The sequence below is a fragment of the Phaseolus vulgaris genome, chromosome 6, assembly GCF_051622355.1.
Source record: "Phaseolus vulgaris cultivar YP4 chromosome 6, ASM5162235v1, whole genome shotgun sequence".
In the NCBI taxonomy this organism is placed as follows: Eukaryota; Viridiplantae; Streptophyta; class Magnoliopsida; order Fabales; family Fabaceae; genus Phaseolus; species Phaseolus vulgaris.
Window position 1 is genome coordinate 25640125 of NC_143503.1, and position 20174 is coordinate 25660298.

Below are 20174 nucleotides of genomic sequence, written 5' to 3' on the forward strand. Positions count from 1 at the left end.
CGATAATGATCGATGCAAATAATCATTATGATCACTTAATGACAAGTTAACACCAAAGTGAAATACATAAAAAAATAATAATCAAATATGATTGCATAACTCAAAATTTCCTAACTCTAATCTTGATTCGTTAAATGTTACATCTTCAATAATATAATTTTATTGTAAAAAAATTATCAACTAATAATATTAAAGAAAAATAAAGTATTTAAATATTTAGAAAGATAAAATTTAAAATAAGTGAAAATGAATTATTTTGAATTTATTTATAATTTTTTTTAATATTTTACTTTTAAATTTATTTTTTTTGTAAAACTACATTATATTATATTATATATATATATATATATATATATCACTACTTATTAATAAAGTAACCACACTTTTAAGTTTTATTTAAATAAAATTCTTGAAAAATAAAATATAACACTTTCTAATAGTTACTAACATGTCATGTCACTTCCAAATAATAACTAGATCGTTTCCTAAAATATTAAGACATTTTTAATAATATCCTTATTTTCACTTCATTTTTAAATATTGTATATACATACTTATAAAAAAAAAGAGAAAATACTAATAACAAATATTTTAATTTAAAACACTTAAATAAGAAACTACAACAAAAGTAAATAAAATCCTAATTTTTCTTTTGGTGGTAAATTGAAAATCCTTTTACTTATGGAAACACTTTCTAATGCACACCCATTACCATTGACTAACCAAACCCATCAATTAATTAATTGAACATTTAAAATGCATTGAAACCAAATTGATGGAGAATTTTTTAGTCGGCAATTAATAATAGAAATATTTATGTTGACTTTTTCATATGATATGGTTAAAAAAAACACATCACCATCTCCACAAGTATGCATGTATCCATGGTCTATGCATGGAACTGAGTTTTTATTTGAACTTAGAACATTTCTATGGTTGCTCATATTAAACAATATTCAATGGATTAGACTTTTCAGAAATTGAAATTAATTTTGGCTTGCTTACCTGGATGAATTAGATCATATAAAAGCAAAATTTAATTTTGAAAATGTTTGGTTGGAACATGAAAGGTTGCATTAAGAAATTATGTTTGTGTTAGGTTAGTTGTAACATGGACAATAATATATATCTTTAACTCAACTATTAATATCCATATTTGTGTGGTTGTGTAGAAATATTCAAAATATTTTTCCATCATTTTTTTCTTTATTAATCTAAAATACGAGTGAAATATGAGTATGCTTTGCTATGTTTGGTAAAATTATTTAAAAAAAGCTAGGTAAAACTGGAAAGTTAGAATAAAAATGTTTAATAAAATGACTAATCAACTAATCAAAAGTTCTAGAAATGAAAGATAAAACACGATTAATTATTAATGAAATATTAATATTAAGTAATTATACATTTCTATTTTACTTTAGATTTGTAATCTAATTTTTTATATAAATTAAATTTCAAATAATATTTGTGTGAAATTTTATTCTTTGCTGTAATTAAAAATATTTATCATTTCTCAATAAAAGGATATTTTTTTTAAGTATTGAATAATTAAAACAACAATGAACAAGTGTCACGTTATATTAACATATTTTACATTATGAATGATTTTATGTTAAATTATTAATTATTTTAACTATTTTTTAAATTAACTATTTAGTTACGACGATTTATTTAGTATGAGAAAATAACATTACAGCTTTAGATATTAGGTAACGGCTTTATTTATATAAGTTTTGGAATATAGGTAAATATTATATATTTTTTAACCTAAATGTTATTTTTAGATAATGTATTTTATGTTTATGGTTCTATAGATAGATAGATTTAGATTGAGAGAATGTATGTTAAGTTATATTAAGTAGATTTAGAATGTTGGCCTTGCTGATTTTAAAAAAATTACTAAAGTTTGATCAATTGTAATAACAATGTATATCTAAAGAGTTTTTTTTTTTAGTTTTTTTTAAGTGATTTAGATTTGTATAGTACTAAAAAATTTATATTTTTCTGGTAAATTTTCTATACTATTTTTGTTTAATTGAGAATCTCTTCGCTTGAGTCAAATAAACCTAAGAGCAAGTCAAATTTTTACTCCATTTTTGCTTGAGCGATAATTCCCTCATTTGAGCGAAAATGGACTCGAGAGCAAGGTAATCAATTTTATACATTCATGATTTCTTAACCAAATTTATTCAAATTTCAAATCAAACAATCAACATTCATCAATGTTTACACTTCACGTCAACTTCACATCCATATCTTCTAACATATTGTTCTATTGAAAAGTAAAACTAGTTTCTTACTTGATTAGAAGTAGACGTGCTTACAAATAACTCAAATTCTTAAAAAAAACAAGGACAACTTAACCTGCACAACAAAGTCTCGATCAATAATCCAAACATATCACTAGGACTCTGCACTAACAAATACTAATCATGAAACTATAACCACCACATGCAAACTCTTCTAACCAAACAAATACTGAAACTAAAAACTGACTCAAAGGAAAAAGAAGCAAACATGAACTTACTTTAACTAAAATTTTGATCGAGTGACTTTGTTCTATTCACTATGAGGAATCTTTAGTGGCCTCTGATCATCAATCTAATGAATGAGGTGGTCAAAATCTTAGAGAAAAAACAAAAGAGAAAAAAAAAACGAAGTTTGTATAGATTGTTTTTCGGGAGCGATTCATCCTTCACGAAGGCAACATACAACTATCCATTGTACTTCGCTCTCCAAGTGTGCTTGTTCCCCATCTTCTTTACCACGACAATTCTTTGTGAAAAAAACTCCAATGAGAAGAGAAAGAAAGACATTGAATGATGATTATTTTAAAATAAAACCTGAATAATTGATTTTTCTTTTTATATATATTTTTTACTTTAATAATAAAATATTCAAGTGTCACTTTAATTATACAACTTTTACTATTCACTTTAACGTATCGGATATGCTAAAAACACCGAAGAAAATTTATCTTTCTCTTTTATTATTATTTTAGTGTTTGTTTTCTTTTTATACTTTTTTTCATTTTGTTTTCTATTCACTTTTCTTTATCAAACTTTTACTATATTTTCGAAATTTTGTTTCATTCTTTAACTTTAAAATAACTTTTTATATTAAAAATACCCAAACAAATATAGTACACGCCTCTAAATAATGTTATTCTACATTGAAAATAATATTATTGTGTTATACAAAGAAAATAAATTGACTTCATACACTAATCAAATAATTCCCTTTAAAACCTTAAAAAACAAAATTATTTGAATAAAAATAAGTGATATCAAACAAATATGAAATTCAAATGTTCAAACAAGATTTCACATTATGAGAATTAAGCTCTGAAAGTGATTACATCATAAAGAGGGAAATCTTTGCAAAAGTGATATGATGAGGTTATGTAGGTTAAAGTATTAATTAGTTCCAACAACCATCACAAAATTATCATCATATATTTTATTTTATTTTATTTTATTAAAGCCAGAATTTTTTATCTTTATTGATTGTGCACAAAATTTAAAATTCAAGACACCTTATTTAAATTATTTAAAAGAGTTGAATTGAATATCATACAAACATAATACAAAATATGGGTACTTCTATTTAATAATTTGAATTATTGTGTTGAATAAATATTTTAGCACGTAATTTTAAAGAAAATATTTTTGAAAAGTATCATTATGAAACCACGTGTTTTATCTTAATTTTATATATTAGTTATTTAATTTAATAAAAAAATTGACTGTAGATATAATTTAATTTAACATATATAATCTTATTCTAAGACATCTTAAAATATTAAGAAAAACATTAATATTTAAATTATTCTGAATCTTAATTTTCAAATTATGTGAGATTATTTAAAATATAGAAAGAAATATAAAATTATATTTTTTTCTTACCCTTTAGTTCGTGTATAAAGTGTTTCTGGTGAATAATAGCAGTTCTTTACACCAGTGAGGACCACTCACTATAATATTATTTATTCTCACCGAACTGCGTGAACGCTATAACTCCAATTATTAATGCTGTAAATTACACGTGTATATATATTAAAAAAATTACTTGTTAACTGATTTGTAAATATAAAATTTGAAATAATTTGTGACTTTTTTCCAATTAGCAGACATGTCGATAAAAATTCTCCATACAGCACATTTTTTATTTATTTATTATAATAGCACGGTTAATTTTGGAAAAAATCAAATTTGATTTTTTAAAAACTAAATTCTGACTTTTATGCTATGAGGATCAGACACGCCTCTAAGATGGGTGTCTGTGTTAGACACACGTATCGGATACTGACACACGTATCGGATACTGATACTCGTAGAACACTTGTACGATTCATATCGGTGAAACATCCAATTCAAAAAATATTTGTTGGATTTCTGACAATTCTAGCACGGTTCGAATACAATGTTAAAAAATGAAAAATGTTTTGAACTAGTTATAAGAAACATATTTCTGCTAAAACAAATACTGAAACATACTTGTGCACATAAATTTTTATTGTCAATTTATATCATTCATAATTATATCATATATAAATCAGTGTCCTCGTTTTCTCATGTCTTAGAGATTATACGTATCTTTGTACCCATATTTATATCGTATAAGTATTTGTGTCAGTATATATAATACATAACTCTTATGTAGTAATTATTACTATAAATAAATAAAAATGTGTTTTATAAGAAATTTTTATTGTCATATGTACTAATTAGAAAAAAAATCTAATTTATATAGATTTTTATTTCTTAAACTATAGAAGTACATTTTTAAGAGAAACTCTTCACGCAACTTAATATGATTTTAAAAATAAATAATAATTTTAGATGTAATAATCTTAATTCTGTTTAATAGACTTATAGAAATATTAATTAACTTAAAGTATTTATTTAAAATATTAAAATGATATCTTAATCTTTGTACGTGTAACTTTTTTTGTACACCCTTCTAAGTTGTAAAAGATATTTCTGTAAATAATAAAAAAAACAGAAAAATGGTGTTTAATGGGAAGAAAAAATAGGAAGTTTATATCTTTTGAATAAATGAAAATTAATTGTTTGAATTGAAGAGTAAAAATGAAAGAATGAAAAAGAAAAGAAAAAATTGAATTACTTGGATTAAAGAAAATAAGTATAAAATAAAAGGATAATGAAGAGTTAAGAAATAGACACTTAAAAAAAAGCTAGTAGAAATAATCACTTTTTTTAAAAGCATGTTAGAATCACTTACTAATTAACCTTTTTTATGACAAAACTTCAATTTCAAATCTTATTTTAAAATATTTAATTACCTAACGAATTAACCGTTTCATAATCATATACAAATTTTAAGTTTAATTAGCCATTTAGTTTATACAATAATATAAAGTTCTTTTCTCTAAATTTAAAAATAATATTTTTTATGTTTTTTAAAAATTGTATATACACTCATATATATCATTTTATGTTTTTAATCTTTATATATATATATATATATATATATATATATATAAATAGCATAATAAAAAGGTAGCATTGTTGTGAACAGTTACTGTGAAAATAATTGGATAAGAATAAGATGACAGGAATGACCACTGGCGGTGCCAACATCCATATTGGATAATGTTTTTATTTTTTTTGGCTTTGCGTTTTCATAACGGCTACTATTGTAAAGAAAAAAATAAATAATTAAGTATTTATGAACATATGCTGCAATTGAAAATTTTAAAATCATAAATATTAAAATAAAAACTACAATTATATTTCATAAAAAATAACATTTACATTCCCTCCAGTTTTAAAATAAAGATTCACTTTTTTTGTGTTTTAAAAAAACTTATATTCTTCTAATTTTTAAAAAGTATTGACATCTTTTATATTTTTAATAAAATATTTTCCTCAAAGTGATACTTACCTATTTCATTTTATTTTAAAAAGTCTGATAACAATTTATTTTAAAAATCATATATTAACTTAAATTTAAATAAAAAATATTAAATTTTAAAATATGAAATATAAATATATGTATACAAAAATTGATCGATTTAATTATTATATATTAAAAATACATGTAAAATTTTAATGTGGTTCATTTATAAATTAAATGGTCTTTCAAATAAATTAAAGAAAACATGTTTTGATATACAAGTAATATATAGTTACAAAATATTGAATTGGATCTATTAAATTATTATATTTAAATGGGATATTTTTATACAATTACAAACATGTTATTAAAACTATATGTATATATATAAACATAAATAAAACTAAAGTATATGAGTGTTATTTTATTAATAACATGAGAGCACTAAATATTTATTTAAAACTAAATATGAATGCAAAAAATCATTTATTTTTTATTAATAAAAAATATTTAACTTTAGAAGAAAAAAAATATTTTAAAGTTAACCAATATATTATTTTTAATGGGATAAAGAATGTGAGATTTCACTTTATTAAAAATATAATAAAAAAATCAAGAAAGATGTATATGTTTTAAAAACTATAAGTGATATAATTGTGATTTTATTTAAGAGAAATGAATGAAATTTTTGGCCTTCATAGAATTGAAATTCCATATTTAGAATAAGATTTGGTTTTATTAGGGTTAGACGAATTGGGAGCGTACACGTATAGATGATGAATTGGAATTCGTTGAACTCGAGAATGAGGTTATTTTGGGGCAATTCAATCACTTCATGAAATAAACAAACAAAATAATAAGGCGTGGATATCGAGTCTTATAAATTAAATATAAAATTAATTAAAGACTTCGGTATCTACATATTTATTTTAATTGTGTTCACTTTTCAATCAATCTTTTTGTCATTCATAATTTGACCTCTCAATTTTGTTTCTTTTTTTTATCTTCGTTCTTTCAACATCACTCATTTCATTGCTGCTCATTCCTTTTTGGGTTCTTTCAAATTACAAGCTCCTCTTCAAGTATTGTCTTTTCTTTGAAGATATTTTCTACTATTTCTTAGGACTGATTCGTGAGTTAAGCCTTGCCTCAATTTTTTTATTCTATTATCCTTCTAGAATTTTGTATTTTGTATATTTTCATGAAATATATATAAAAAAATTGAACTTGGGTATAAATAGAACTTGGCCCAAACTAGTTAGAGTTGTTTCGCTTTGGGTTCACTTATGGAGAGAAATGTGATGAAGAATCGATTGCAGTTATTTACAATAATGAAGACCAAATAGTGGTCAAGAATTAATGTGCAACCTCACGAGTTGCTCAAGCATTGTGAACACACAAGTTCTATGACAATAATAGTTACTATTATTATACAGGTGTTGAAATGGATCTTAATTATTTGACTTCATTTATATGACATGGAATTAGTTAATCAAATTTAGACTTGAAATTAGTTTTTACTCAACTAGATTTGGAATATTTTTTTAGTTCGATGTAGGTTGACCCATGGTGCATCAAGCTAACGAACTTTTTTTGAAAAAAATTATATAATTTTTATGATAAATTATATATTTTAATATAGATATAGTTTGACACCCTTAAAAATTTATAATTCGTTTTAATAATACAATAATATATATTGGCAATTGAAGTTAAAAAATAATTAAAATATTAATATATTGATTAAGCAGGTGTTCTTTTTGAAGATGTCAAATTATTACCACCCACATTTTGTTAAATATAATGAAAATAAAAATATAGTTAAAGTTCATGATAATAGAGAAATTTTAAATGTCATTATTTTTGTTTTTAACAAAAACACGGAATACTGTCACAAGCAATACTCTTTAGTATAATGTTTTAATAAAAATGTTAATTTTCATAAATACTGCAGTATATATAATAAAATTTAATTTTATGTTGCTAATAAATCATTTTCAACAAAACGTAGAATACCAGAGAGAGAAAATGTGTTTAGAGGAATACATAGAGTTTTGTTCAGTACTTTTTTTACGAATCATACGTAGAGTTAAAAGTTTGATCAAATTAGTTTAAAGTATTAAATATAGTTGAGATGTATAGTTAAATTAATTTCAGGAATATAAAGTGTGAAGAAAATAACGAGAAAATGATCTATATTAAGAATGGTGGCGAGAGAGGGAGAAACAAAATGGTTTAATGTTGGTTTGTTGATGAGGCATGTGAAGAGAAAGTCTATTGGTACTACTATATATGTTGAAGGAAGGTGTTATTACTTCATGTACTTGCCTCCTTCAATACCTTCTGAACACGCAGAAGCTGAAAGACGAAGCTTTCAAACATCACCTGACCTGACAAGCTAATTTTATCAATGTTATGTTTTTCACTCGTCTTTCTTTCTTCGCCCAAGCAAAGTCTCTTCTCTGTAAAAACAAAGTAGCATGGCATCTATATCACATAAGGGAAGGTGTGCAAAAAAATTTAAATATTTAAATTAAATCCATAATTACACTGACTCATTTTAATCAATTCCTTTCATATTTAAATTCGTATATTTTTATTTTTTAATTAATTTAATTGGATTTTTAATAAAAATAAAATAAAAGCTAATGTTATTTTTAAGAATTTTTTTGCTGGGGATAATTTTTCTTTGTTAATTCTGAATTAGAGATTTCTTATTCGATTTGTAAAATGTTTCTTCATATTCGAATGAAAGGACATTGTTGACTCGGTCTTGCATGGATATTATTGTCCCTACCTTGTCTAGATCACTTTTAACTCAACATTTGACTAAAATATCATTTAACACAACCTAGATTTAAAAGTTATCAATTAGGGCTCAATCGAAACTTTATTGGTTTGGTCTCCTCTTAAACATCTTAGCACAACTTCAATTAAGATATTATTGACCTATTTACCAATGATAAATTTGTTTTTAAATCTAAATGTGACTTATTTAAATGTTTAGAAGTCTAACAACTTAATAGTCTTATTTGTAGTTTGATTTATGAAAGGCCTACAAACAAATCAATAAACTTAAATAGGTTATTAAACCTAACAAGGACAAAGGATATTGTTATTCATATAAATTAGTTTTGTTTTCTAAATATTAATATTAAAGAAAATAAAAATTCAAGAAAAATAATCATTATATTATATTAAAAATAGAGACACATAGAACATATAAAAATACTTATATTATCTCATGTCAAAAAATAAAAGAAAGTTTTAGAAGAAAAAATAATTGAACTATACTTAAAAGGAAAATAGTAAAAGTTTCAATTAGAATCATTAAATACTTTTATTATCATTTTTAACCTTTATTAATTCAAATAAACTCAATTTGATTTTATAAAATATAATAGTTTCAATTTTAATATCAATTTTATTCAAAATTAATAGACATGAATCTAAATTAAATTGAAGAGAAAATCCAAATCCATTTAATTTTTGGATTTCAAATTCAACTATTTTATTGAATTTAGACTTGTCATGTATTAAGTTTTTAGAAATTCAAAGCATGACAGCCTCACAAGTAAATGTGAACTGAGTTCATTTCAAAAGCAAAGAAATTAGATGGATAAAGAAAATGAATCACATACCTTCGTTTGAAGTTTCACATTTAAGAGGAGTTTCAGCATCACAATTGCTCCTGGTGAAAATTTCAGTTTCCTCAGTATATATCTCATGTAAGAAGTATTATGAGAGCGTTGACCCAGCCACCAAGGCAAGAGAAAAAATATATATGTAGAGAATTAAGAATAGACATACTTTCTTTTATCTACTTGGCTTTCTTGTTTGTCAGGTTTCTTCAGTAATGATGATATCTCCTCCACATGACCCGAAGAGTCAGCTGTTACAAGACACTCTGTTGCTGATGCTTTTGGATTTGTGTCCTCTGTGCCTTCACATTCTTGCTCATGATTCTTGGAAGATGGGGCATCTTCTGTTAGTTTCTTTTCAGAGGACAATTCATCATCTCCCATGAAAATATTTTCTTCATCAAAAAAATTGTGTCTTTCTTTTTGCAGTTTCACTTGTCTCTCGCTTTTGCTAACACTTCCCTGTCCTCCTGACATATCAGTAGATGAAGTCGCACAATGAAAACCTTCAGCAGACTTTCCTCTGAAATGAAAATCTGGAGATAAACTGGGGCTCGTTGGCCAGGAACCAACATTAGGGAATGCGGCAGAAGAATCAAATGCAAACTTTTGAGAGGTAAAACTGCAAGGAGGTGAATCTGTAGGAGGTGCAGTTTTTTTAAATCCACCAAAGGAAGGACTGGCCATGTTACTTTCGAGGGTAGAAAAGACGCTAAAAGGATCTTCATTTCTTTTCTTGGATCCGAAGACTGCAAAATCTGCCTCTAAATCTAGACAGAATGAGGCGGCAATAGAACTCTTATCAAGTGAAGGATTTCTTTCTTCCAAGTGCCAACTGTTACGTGCCCCCAACTCTTCCTGTGGAATACAGTTTGAATAATGAGATGGTACTCGCTTTGATGAGTTTGGCATGCTTCTGCACTTTTCGTCCTTGGTACTGTACTTATTTCTAGAGCTAGAAAAAGCATTTCTATGTTTTCTAGGGCTTGCAAAAGCATTTCTATGTTTTCTAGGGCTTGCTAAAGCATTTCTATGCTTTCTTCTGTTCTCTCCTGTCAACATTATTGCTGGTGAATGTGCAGTGGACTCACCCCTCACTGACACCAAATGCAGACATTCCAATTAAGAATAGCACATATGCCTTATGTATCAAATAGAACTACTAATCATATGCATAACCCTAATGAGTGTGCTTTTGGGAGTCAAGATATTACCGGCAGTGCATGAGCTCGACTCTTCGCTGACAGAAAGTACACAGAAAGTCAGACAAGGTGACAATATAAAGGAACAGAAAAAAAAATTATCATGGAACACAAGATTATTCTGGTTTTACCTCAGCAAGCTCGAATTATCCCTTACATCTTCTGGAATGAAATTTTGAGCATTGAAGTTCCCATCTAATCTATAACATTAACGACAGCAGAAAAACATAAGAAAATGCTCATCTCACTACAGAGCTTCTGAGAATAATGTTCATACCTTGACCTGCTAGGAACATAAAAGTCAAAATCTTTCTCTAATTCGTCTTTAGAAAATGAAGACCGTGGTTCTGAAGATTAAGAAAAGGAGCATAAAAGAGTAAAAACACCATATTGGAGTGATATATAAATCGTTACTTGCGTCAAATATGTTTTCGACTCAAACCAATATTTCGCGTATTTAGACTCAAACTCCTATCATACATGCAAGATGCTCATTACAAAACATCAGATCTATGAATAAGTGAATCTCATTAACCATCAATCTAGCAGACGAAATTTTGACCAATGAGCAGTTAAAACTGGTAAGCTTGGAATGCAAATAAGAAAATGAGTAATAATTGATAGACACTTAATGATTCTAAACATCTCATCATTTTCCATCCTTTTTATAACATATATCTACTATCATACTTAGGTTTCTCTTTCTTTCGCTAGGTGTCAAATAGTTTGTGCCCAACACTAACATTCAAGTACAAAACAACCACAAAAACTGTCATGAGGTCATTGTGTTTGAAAAAACAGTTACATATTACCTAAATAGTTAAGTCCTGTAGTAGATGTAGTTTCTCTCCCGATAAGATGCTTAGCATTTACAACGTGCTGGTAGTAAAGGGTTGAGATACTATTGGTCAACAAATTAACGTTAATTGTGACCACACGTGCATAATTGTAGCTCAAGATGATTTTAGCTAACAATTGTATGTACTGTCATTCTTAAGAAAATAGGACAGAAAGTTCCCAATATGTTCATAAAGTGTAAAATGACCAGGTATTTATAAATTTTGGGTGCATGGCATACCAGAAGAACCCAAACTTACAGTCACAGATAGCGAATTACTAAAATAGGTAAAACCACAAAAATTAAATTATCTTGAGTATCATTGGTGTTCCATTCTAAGAATAGTTTTTAAAACATTTAAGATTATATTTGGTAGTTTAAGGAAGCAAATTGTACCGCGCATATCCATCTCTTTCATCGCTTTAGCTGAAGACCTGCACAGCCATACATACAACCATCTTTAAGTCAAAAATATCATTATAGGAAACAAGGAAAGGTGCACTCTAGCCTCTAGTACAGCAAATACCATTTCTTTGGCAGTAGGTCTTCAAAAGCATAATTTTCCATTTTGTAGGTTCCACTTTTCAATAATTCAGGAGATTTAGAACCCATTTGAAAAGTCTGCTTACACGAGGTATCATATCCCATCTCGTTGTCAAAAGTCTCATCAAGGAAAACTGAACCTGCTATATTCCATAAAAGGCGGAGAAACAGTTTTTCAATATCTGAAAAGTGATAGTCATGTCATTTACTGCAAAGCCTAAATATGTGACCAATGACCAGCTCTAATCTTTATCACATTAAGAAAGGATAAAACCTAGACAAATGTGGTTGGTCCTGATAGGCTTTAATTGAATCACTGACCCAGGAACATATCATGTTATATATGAATGTCGCGATTCACGGAATACATTAAGCAAATGATGAAATAGTCAATTTATCCAGTGCTTAAATATAAATTATCCAATCTCAAATAATGTGGTCATTTCTGAAGTTTAAAAGTTATATGTATTTCACGGTTTTTTCATTCATTTGCTTATTTTAAAGTTCTTCATTTTTTATGTTTTTTTCATCTGTCACTGCTACATGTCATAGATCTTGATAAATGACAAATAGTTACCATGTTTACAAGAAATCGGTTGAAGTTATTTCAAATGCATTTTAGCAACGTGTTAGAGAACAAAGACATTGAACAAAAATTAGATATAACAAATAAGAAAGAAAGAAAAAATTAGGCATAGCTAACCATTCCACAAGTCTCCATCACTGTTTTCAGTCTTGTAGAAGAATTCTTCCCTATCGGAAGAGCCATTTCTGTTATCAATGTCATAAAAAAGATTGCCGTTTCCAACAATAGCTGAACTTCGCCTTAATTTGTTAAATGGAAAGTCCGAAGAACTGATAGGCGAGACCTTGATATCTTGCACCATTGTATCCTATAAGTAGTGTGTCACAATGTATAATAGCATAATCAACCAACATAACTCATTTTGAATTCAATTAGGCAGAATATAATGAAATTATTGCAAGTCTATCAATCAGGGGAACAATATTATATGTCCAACTCCAGCTGTGATCAAATCAAAAGAGGCAAAATAGAATAAAAGATTAACATTAACAGCAGTAAAAATTTAACAACCCCCTCAAAATTTCTAAGGTATTCTGAGTAAGATAAGTGGCATGGGCCATGGTAAGGTTGTTGCCTGGTATCCAAGAGATATAGGCAACTTTTATTGAGGTGATTAAGAGATAATAGAAAAAAAAAATGAGAATATAACTTGAAAAAGGGTGAAACGGTAGAGGGTGTGAAATTTTCCTTAATATCTTTAATCATATTATCGATACCAGTAATTAGTAATTACTAAGTCATCTCTGCTTAACCGATAGATCTGTCGCCTTAATCATGATTGTTTCTAAATAAAATACAATAACTAAGTGATGATTCATTAAGTCAACTCTCATTAGGTCATGGTTCATTATTACCAAATCTCTCAAAAGTTTCTCTCCAAGAACCAATATATACACACACTAATCTGACTTTTCCAAAGCAGATATCTCAATATTGTGCATAAACATATTATAACAGAAGATCATGGACTAATTTATGGCTCGAGTTATATCAGTGCTCAATAACTTTACGAACACAACGTCATACAATTACATCATGGTATCCTGCCAATCAATGGTCATTAATTGCAGACTGAATTTTATTCCATGGAAGAGGAATAAAAGAAAATAAGATATAATTATGACATCACTTTAATAAAAAAAGAACTTGATGATTTTTCATGATAAAACAAAATATAAAAGATGTATATCAGTTCAGGTATCATTAATGATTGCCAAAGAACATATAGCTATAGAAGATGCAGATAGGAATATGAAAGATGGCATGTGTGTGGAAAGATTATTTTTTGCTTCACCACTTCAAGTTCAATGTCATCCAGCTCATGGTTAAGTTTCTTCAATTTTGATTTACTTTTATCCTTCTGCAATGGAGAGTAACGATATGGAATTCTGCAAAGAAAAAATTCCAAAACACAAAAAAAAATTCAATCTGTGACAGCCAGAGAAATTCTTGAATGCTACTGTCGTTTTTTTAAAGAACAAGTGAGGTTATGTTGTTCATTTAAAATAAAAAATTTATGATTAAGCCTACCTTTCATGAAACTGAAGGGACGATAGCCCCAAATATTTAAAACTTACAAGTGGCATAAGATATGGAGTTTAAAAGAACACCAACTATAGTTAATACCTGTTGTTGTTATGAAATATAAGGCTTTTATTATGCATTTTTAAACACTGAAAAATAGGATACAAGTTAAATCAAAAGGTCGACTATCAGATAGCAAACACCATCCTTCTCTCAGACAACAATGGACCATTGTTTTTTTATTACAAACAGGCGACTGGTAGCAATAGAATCTACCTTTGTAGTATTTGTTAAAGAAAAGACTAACTAAACAATAAAAAATGTGCATCATTATTCGAAAACAATTAAACATGCCTTGATGAATATTAAATAGTAACAGATCATGTATAAAATGACAAATGCTAAACATATGCTTAACTAAAATTTTCATAAATGCGAGTGAGATGATATGGTGATAATGTGAACTGAAGAAATTTTCGAAATTGTAATTAAAGGAAGATATTTAGCCATAAAGTCATTCAATTGCCAAAGTTGCACCAATCACACGGTGGTATTTAAGGTTAAAGGGTTCTTCTTGCAGAGGGAAGAAACAAAAGAAAGAATTATTCAAAAAGCATCAATTTAAGTACCTAAAGCGTTGCTCTGGCGAATGAACTGGCGTCTCTGTCCCAACTTTACCCAAGCCTAGTAGGATTCAATTAACATTATATATATATGGGGGAAAATGACAGAGTAAAAAACAATTTGATAAAATTGTTATATATAAAGTTTCACTTTATCTTAATGTAGAAGCACATCGTGCAATCATCTAAGAAACAAAACTTATAGGAGCAGAGATGTATTGAAATATGTAAACTGTGAATACCACAAATTAATTTGGGCAACAAAAACAAAACCAGAATGCTATAAGATATCAAATTCCGGAGAAAAAAACTGACAGTAAAAATTTTGGTTTCTTTGCTATATTTGAATATCACAAATTAAACTATCATCATAATTTTTTTACATCCACTGCGATAAATCTGTTCATAAGACACGAATCCAGTCATCACCTTAGCTTCCAACTGAATTAAAAGGGAACTATCCTTACATTTTAGTTGACGAGTAAATAACGATAGTCACAGTGATCCTAAGAATATTAAAATATGAAACGGGAGGCGAACCAAGACGAATGAAAAGAAATATATACCTTTGAGTGAAAAAGAAACATGATCTTCGCAGGTTGGAAACTTTTCTGCAGTGGCATTAGGTTCATCATCACACACCAAATCAATAACAGAAAATTCCGAGTCTGAGAACAAGGACAAACCAATAGGTGAGAGGAAGAAAGCAAGGAGGATGAAGGGCAGGGTACTGAATTTGAACGTAAAGATAAATGTTAAATAAATTCCATCTTAATGGCCTCGAAAGCAAAAAATGCGAAGATATATTCTAAAATTTACTAGAGCAAGAAACACATTTCCAATCCTAAACCCTAAACCCAACATATGTTTAATATGCTACTTACATTGATCAGTTACTGTCTTCCATTGATTCGGGGGTCCATTAAAGGCAGTATTCTGGTGATCGGGAGAACTCCTGTCAAGTGAAAAAAAAAGGTATTTTCGAACGCTGAGAAATAAGTGGTGTTATTTGAAACAAATAAGTATTGGTTGCAGGTTAGCCTAAGAATTACCAAGCCAAACATTTAGAGAGAATCCCCTTGTATTTTTTTCTATATTTGTCCAACTCTCAAAAGAGAAGGGAAAAATAGAAAGAAGTGAGAAAGGTCTAGAAGAAAATTGTCAAACAACCACAGCAAAGCAAATGAATGAAAAGTTCGGTTCAGTTTCAAATTCTGTCATTTGGTTTGCCTTTAAATTTGTTTTGACTAGTTTCATATAGAGTTCTGAAAATGTCTACAGACTGAACCAACTCGATTAATAAAGGTTAAAAGCTTTTGATCCATGCCAATCCAACTCCTGCATACCCGTGAAAGGAAAGAAAAAGACATAATGAAATCAGAAAAAAACAGTGAATGTAATGTTTTCACATTTCCTTCTAGCTTCTTTGAAAACACCTTTTGTATTGCTAGTCATGGATGTATTACTATGTGGAGCAATAAGTTAAGACGAAACAAGTGAAACAATGCATACAAGTAGGCAATGCAGTCCTTCTCCAACCTCATAAGACCCCTTGGTTCCATTCAATTGCTTTAAGATTAACCAATATAATAATATAGTAGATGGCTCAATAACAATTTAAAAGTATAACTCACTTCGGTGATGTTTCAATCTGGCAGCACAAAGGTGTCCCTGCTTCTGTACAATTTCATTATATATTTCACATCTTTGTTCCAAATTGCATTTAAATTGAACCAAACAGACTTGACAGTTTTTGCATTGACTAATGTACTAGATCACGCACTTGCCTCTTCGAATCTGAGAATTTACGGTAGTATCCATATTGGTAAACATTGTTGGTTGATCTGTGGAGACCATGACTGGCACGGTAGAAATATTGATTTCTCCATCGTCCCTCTCTTTCATTGTTGTACAGTTAATATGGGGGCAAATTGATAATTTTAGTAAACAAGACATAGGCAAGAAAAGAAACAGAGTCATCAGGACAAAGCAAACAAAAAAAGAAGCAGTGTTAGCTGGCTGTCCTTTTCCCTGCCAACATGGTTGTACTACCTCACCAAAAGTTAGGAATTAGCAGCTAGGTTTTAATACAGTGTAACAATTTCCTTTTAGCTAATTACTGACACATCAAACATGGGAAACAAAAAAAAATGAGTGAATAGTCCGACCTACCCGAATGATTCAAACATGACAAGACAGGGAAAGTACTTTACCAATAGTGTTATATATATAAAGAGAGAGAGATCATTTTTCAAGTCTGTAAAGAAAGAGCAGCAGCAAACCTGTTATGCAGAAAGAATATTCGATGCTTACCCTCCGGGCAAAATAGATTGCATTGCTGAGCTTTTGTTGACAAGTTAAGCAAATTAAGAATGTCCAGAGACCGATGTTCCTTGGGGTTTTGTCCACTTATTCCTGGACTATCATAACAGTTATCTGATCCCATCATCTGCAAATTTTGTTGTTTACGCTTTCTTTGTTCAAAGTATTGCTTCTGCCTGGTGGAAATAAGGAGTTCATTACAATTCCACAATATAACCTCCAAATTTCAGCAGAACCACTCTTCCCAGCCTCAACCAACCAAACTCCATTTAAGTGTGTAACTTACATAACATCTAACTTTTACCTCTTCTGTGTAGACTTCCTTGACTGAAAATCTCCCATCCCAGCGCCAGTGATTATCATGCATCAATTAGATGGAATGTTTGGACATCAGAACAAAAATTAACATAATTCAATTTCTTTTTCCAAACAATTTGCAATTTGGAATGGCACGTCATACGAACTGTCAGCTTGCATAACATGAAAATCAAATTTTGAATATGCACCAGAGGCAATGACTAATATTTTTTAGTTTCATTTTTTATTCAGAAAACCTTGTGATTTCCAAAAACATCTACTAATGCAAAAATTCAGTGGTTCTATAGGATACTGTTAATCCTTCAAATAATACACAGATTTTGCTTCTTACTAGTTTTACAGAATAACTCAATTCGATTGAAAATATATTGCAGTATGCAACTAGCTCATTCAAATATCAGCAAAAACTCCCACTCACAGTAGCGACTTTCCGCATGGATCCTCCCATCCATTGCAACATCGTGCAGGATGCGGTCTACAACCTAACACGAAACAAAGCAGGACGCGACGTTCAAACAATCGCGTTCGGAATTTCGATTGAAAAATAGTTCTAAACAATCAGCATTATCATCAAGTGAAATTCTAAAAGCGAGCGTCATCTCAGATAGAGAATTTTCAATTACAGAAGAGAAGAATGATACCTATAATGGCGAATCGAGATCTGAAATTCTGCTTCGGAACGTAGAGAAGAGAAGATGATCGTTGAAAGGTGGAGCTGAAGAACCCTTCGTTTCTGCGGAAACTGAAATTTTCAACTCCAATGCCACCGCGGGAAAAAAATGAACCCAGGGGCAATATAAAGAAGTTTTTTTAGTAGCGAGTTTATATATTAAAATTTCAAATGCTACCTAAAGTTTTACTTGTTTTATCGTAAGTTTTGCTGCGTAAACTTTGTAATGTATGTTCCCATTTTCTGTGTAAACTTTGTAATGTATGTTACTAGTGTACTGATATGTGAAATGTAGAACTGTGAAATTACGGAAGTTAGGGTCAAAAGCAAGAAAGCCTGAAGGGCTGAATGATGTTCATTCTTCTTATAGTTTTCATTTAAAAATATTGCAATTAAAAGGGAGATTTTCCCAACACCTCCATACTCATGCAATTCTATATTTTTTATTTTTTTTTAATTTCAACAATAATCTTCTGATTTAACTGATGTTTTCTTTTTTTAATTTCAACAATAATTTTTTAATTTAATTGATATTTTTTTCTTTATTTTTAAGTGATTGTAGTCGTTTGTAATGAAAGTTAATGATTAAGATAAGTTTTGTGATGACTTTATTAATAGTAACTGCGTTTTTGTTTGTTTTTTAATATTTTTTGAAAAACATACAATTTGATAAAAACACTAATAAATTACAAAAATAGACTACAAAACTAAAAAAAAAATCATATTCTCAATATAATGATTTTTTTTCAATCTTCTTTCACATACACTAACTCAAATGATGTTCTCCTCTTGTTTTTGAAATTGAGTTTATTTAAAAATGTAAAATTATACTTTATGTATAATTATTTAAAAAATTTAAAAGGTTAAAACTGACTTTTTATAATAAATATAGAAAAAAAAATCTGTTATTTTGGAGGCTCAACTTAACACTTAAAAAGGTGCAAAAATTAATGAACCTAATCCAATCCAAATTTGTTAAGTGTTCCGTGCTTTGTCGGCACATTAATTTGGCTAATTTGCTTTTGTCTAAAATTATATAAAATTTAAAATGAAAAAAAAAATACCAAAGCAAATAAATATTGAAATGTAATTTGATTTATATATACCAGATGATGTTGTCTTAAAGCTGACTGATAGAGGAACTTGGTTGAAAGACTAATACAAAATTGTCTTATTTAAGATCAAATCAAAGATGGTTTGGTTGATTTTGAATCAAAATTGTTGTTGTCGAATATGAATTGAACGTGCCTCGAGCTTAATTAGATGGAAATTGGCTTGGACTAAATGAAAAATAAAGATGTGTCAACTAAAAATAAAGATCTGCTAAGATTAAGCATAAGATATATTGATCGATTAAAGAATAAATATCATAAAGGTTGAAAGATGTACTTGGCAGACCAATCACAACCACAAGATTTTTACTAAAAACTAAAAAAATAAATTGTCATTATGACTAAGCACAACATGTTTTAAGGTAAAGTGAAAAAGTATCTCAATCAAATCACATCAAATATTTCATGACATTGAATAAAAAATGAGTTTATGTTGTACTAGTGTTGAAATATAATTTTATGAATTGAAATATTTTTTGAAAAAAATTAAAATAATTATAGCTTGTGCACTAATCCAGCTTAAGACCCTAACTCTAACTGCATAGTAAGTTTAAATGTGTAAGTTGGAAATTTGTATGCTCTTTTATTAGATGGGTTAAAAATATATAAATCCATTCTAATGAGACAAATTAGTTGATATTGAAACTTGTGGTCACATAAATAAGTCTAATCATATGTTTACTGTTAAATATTAAAATTTGAAGATAAAATAACATGAATGTAATTTTAAAGATTTAGATCGTTTATTGATTATCATAATTTCACTTCATATTTTTGTTTACAAGAGAGGCTACATCGTGTAGTCGTGCATATTAATATTATTTGATTTCATTCTTTTTTTTTTTAACTCGACTAATAATTAAATATAGATATATAACTAGTGGCATAAAAAACACATGAATAATAATTACTGTACAGACACTAACACGAACACGG

General features: G+C 28.2%; 1 protein-coding gene across 1 annotated transcript; it reads right to left on the reverse strand.

Annotated features, from left to right (window-relative positions):
- Positions 1 to 7967: 7967 nt before the first annotated feature.
- Positions 7968 to 18236, reverse strand: LOC137831569 (uncharacterized). The gene is given in 20 exon segments (XM_068639298.2): positions 7968 to 8321; positions 9501 to 9550; positions 9670 to 10597; positions 10715 to 10740; positions 10834 to 10902; positions 10980 to 11049; positions 11937 to 11974; positions 12067 to 12226; positions 12787 to 12976; positions 13964 to 14057; positions 14823 to 14877; positions 15383 to 15484; positions 15701 to 15771; positions 16451 to 16493; positions 16600 to 16616; positions 16618 to 16714; positions 17130 to 17314; positions 17443 to 17465; positions 17875 to 17938; positions 18098 to 18236. Coding segments are annotated over 19 exon segments (2406 nt in total). The 5' UTR covers positions 17917 to 17938; positions 18098 to 18236; the 3' UTR covers positions 7968 to 8175.
- Between the last annotated feature and the right edge of the window lie 1938 nt (positions 18237 to 20174).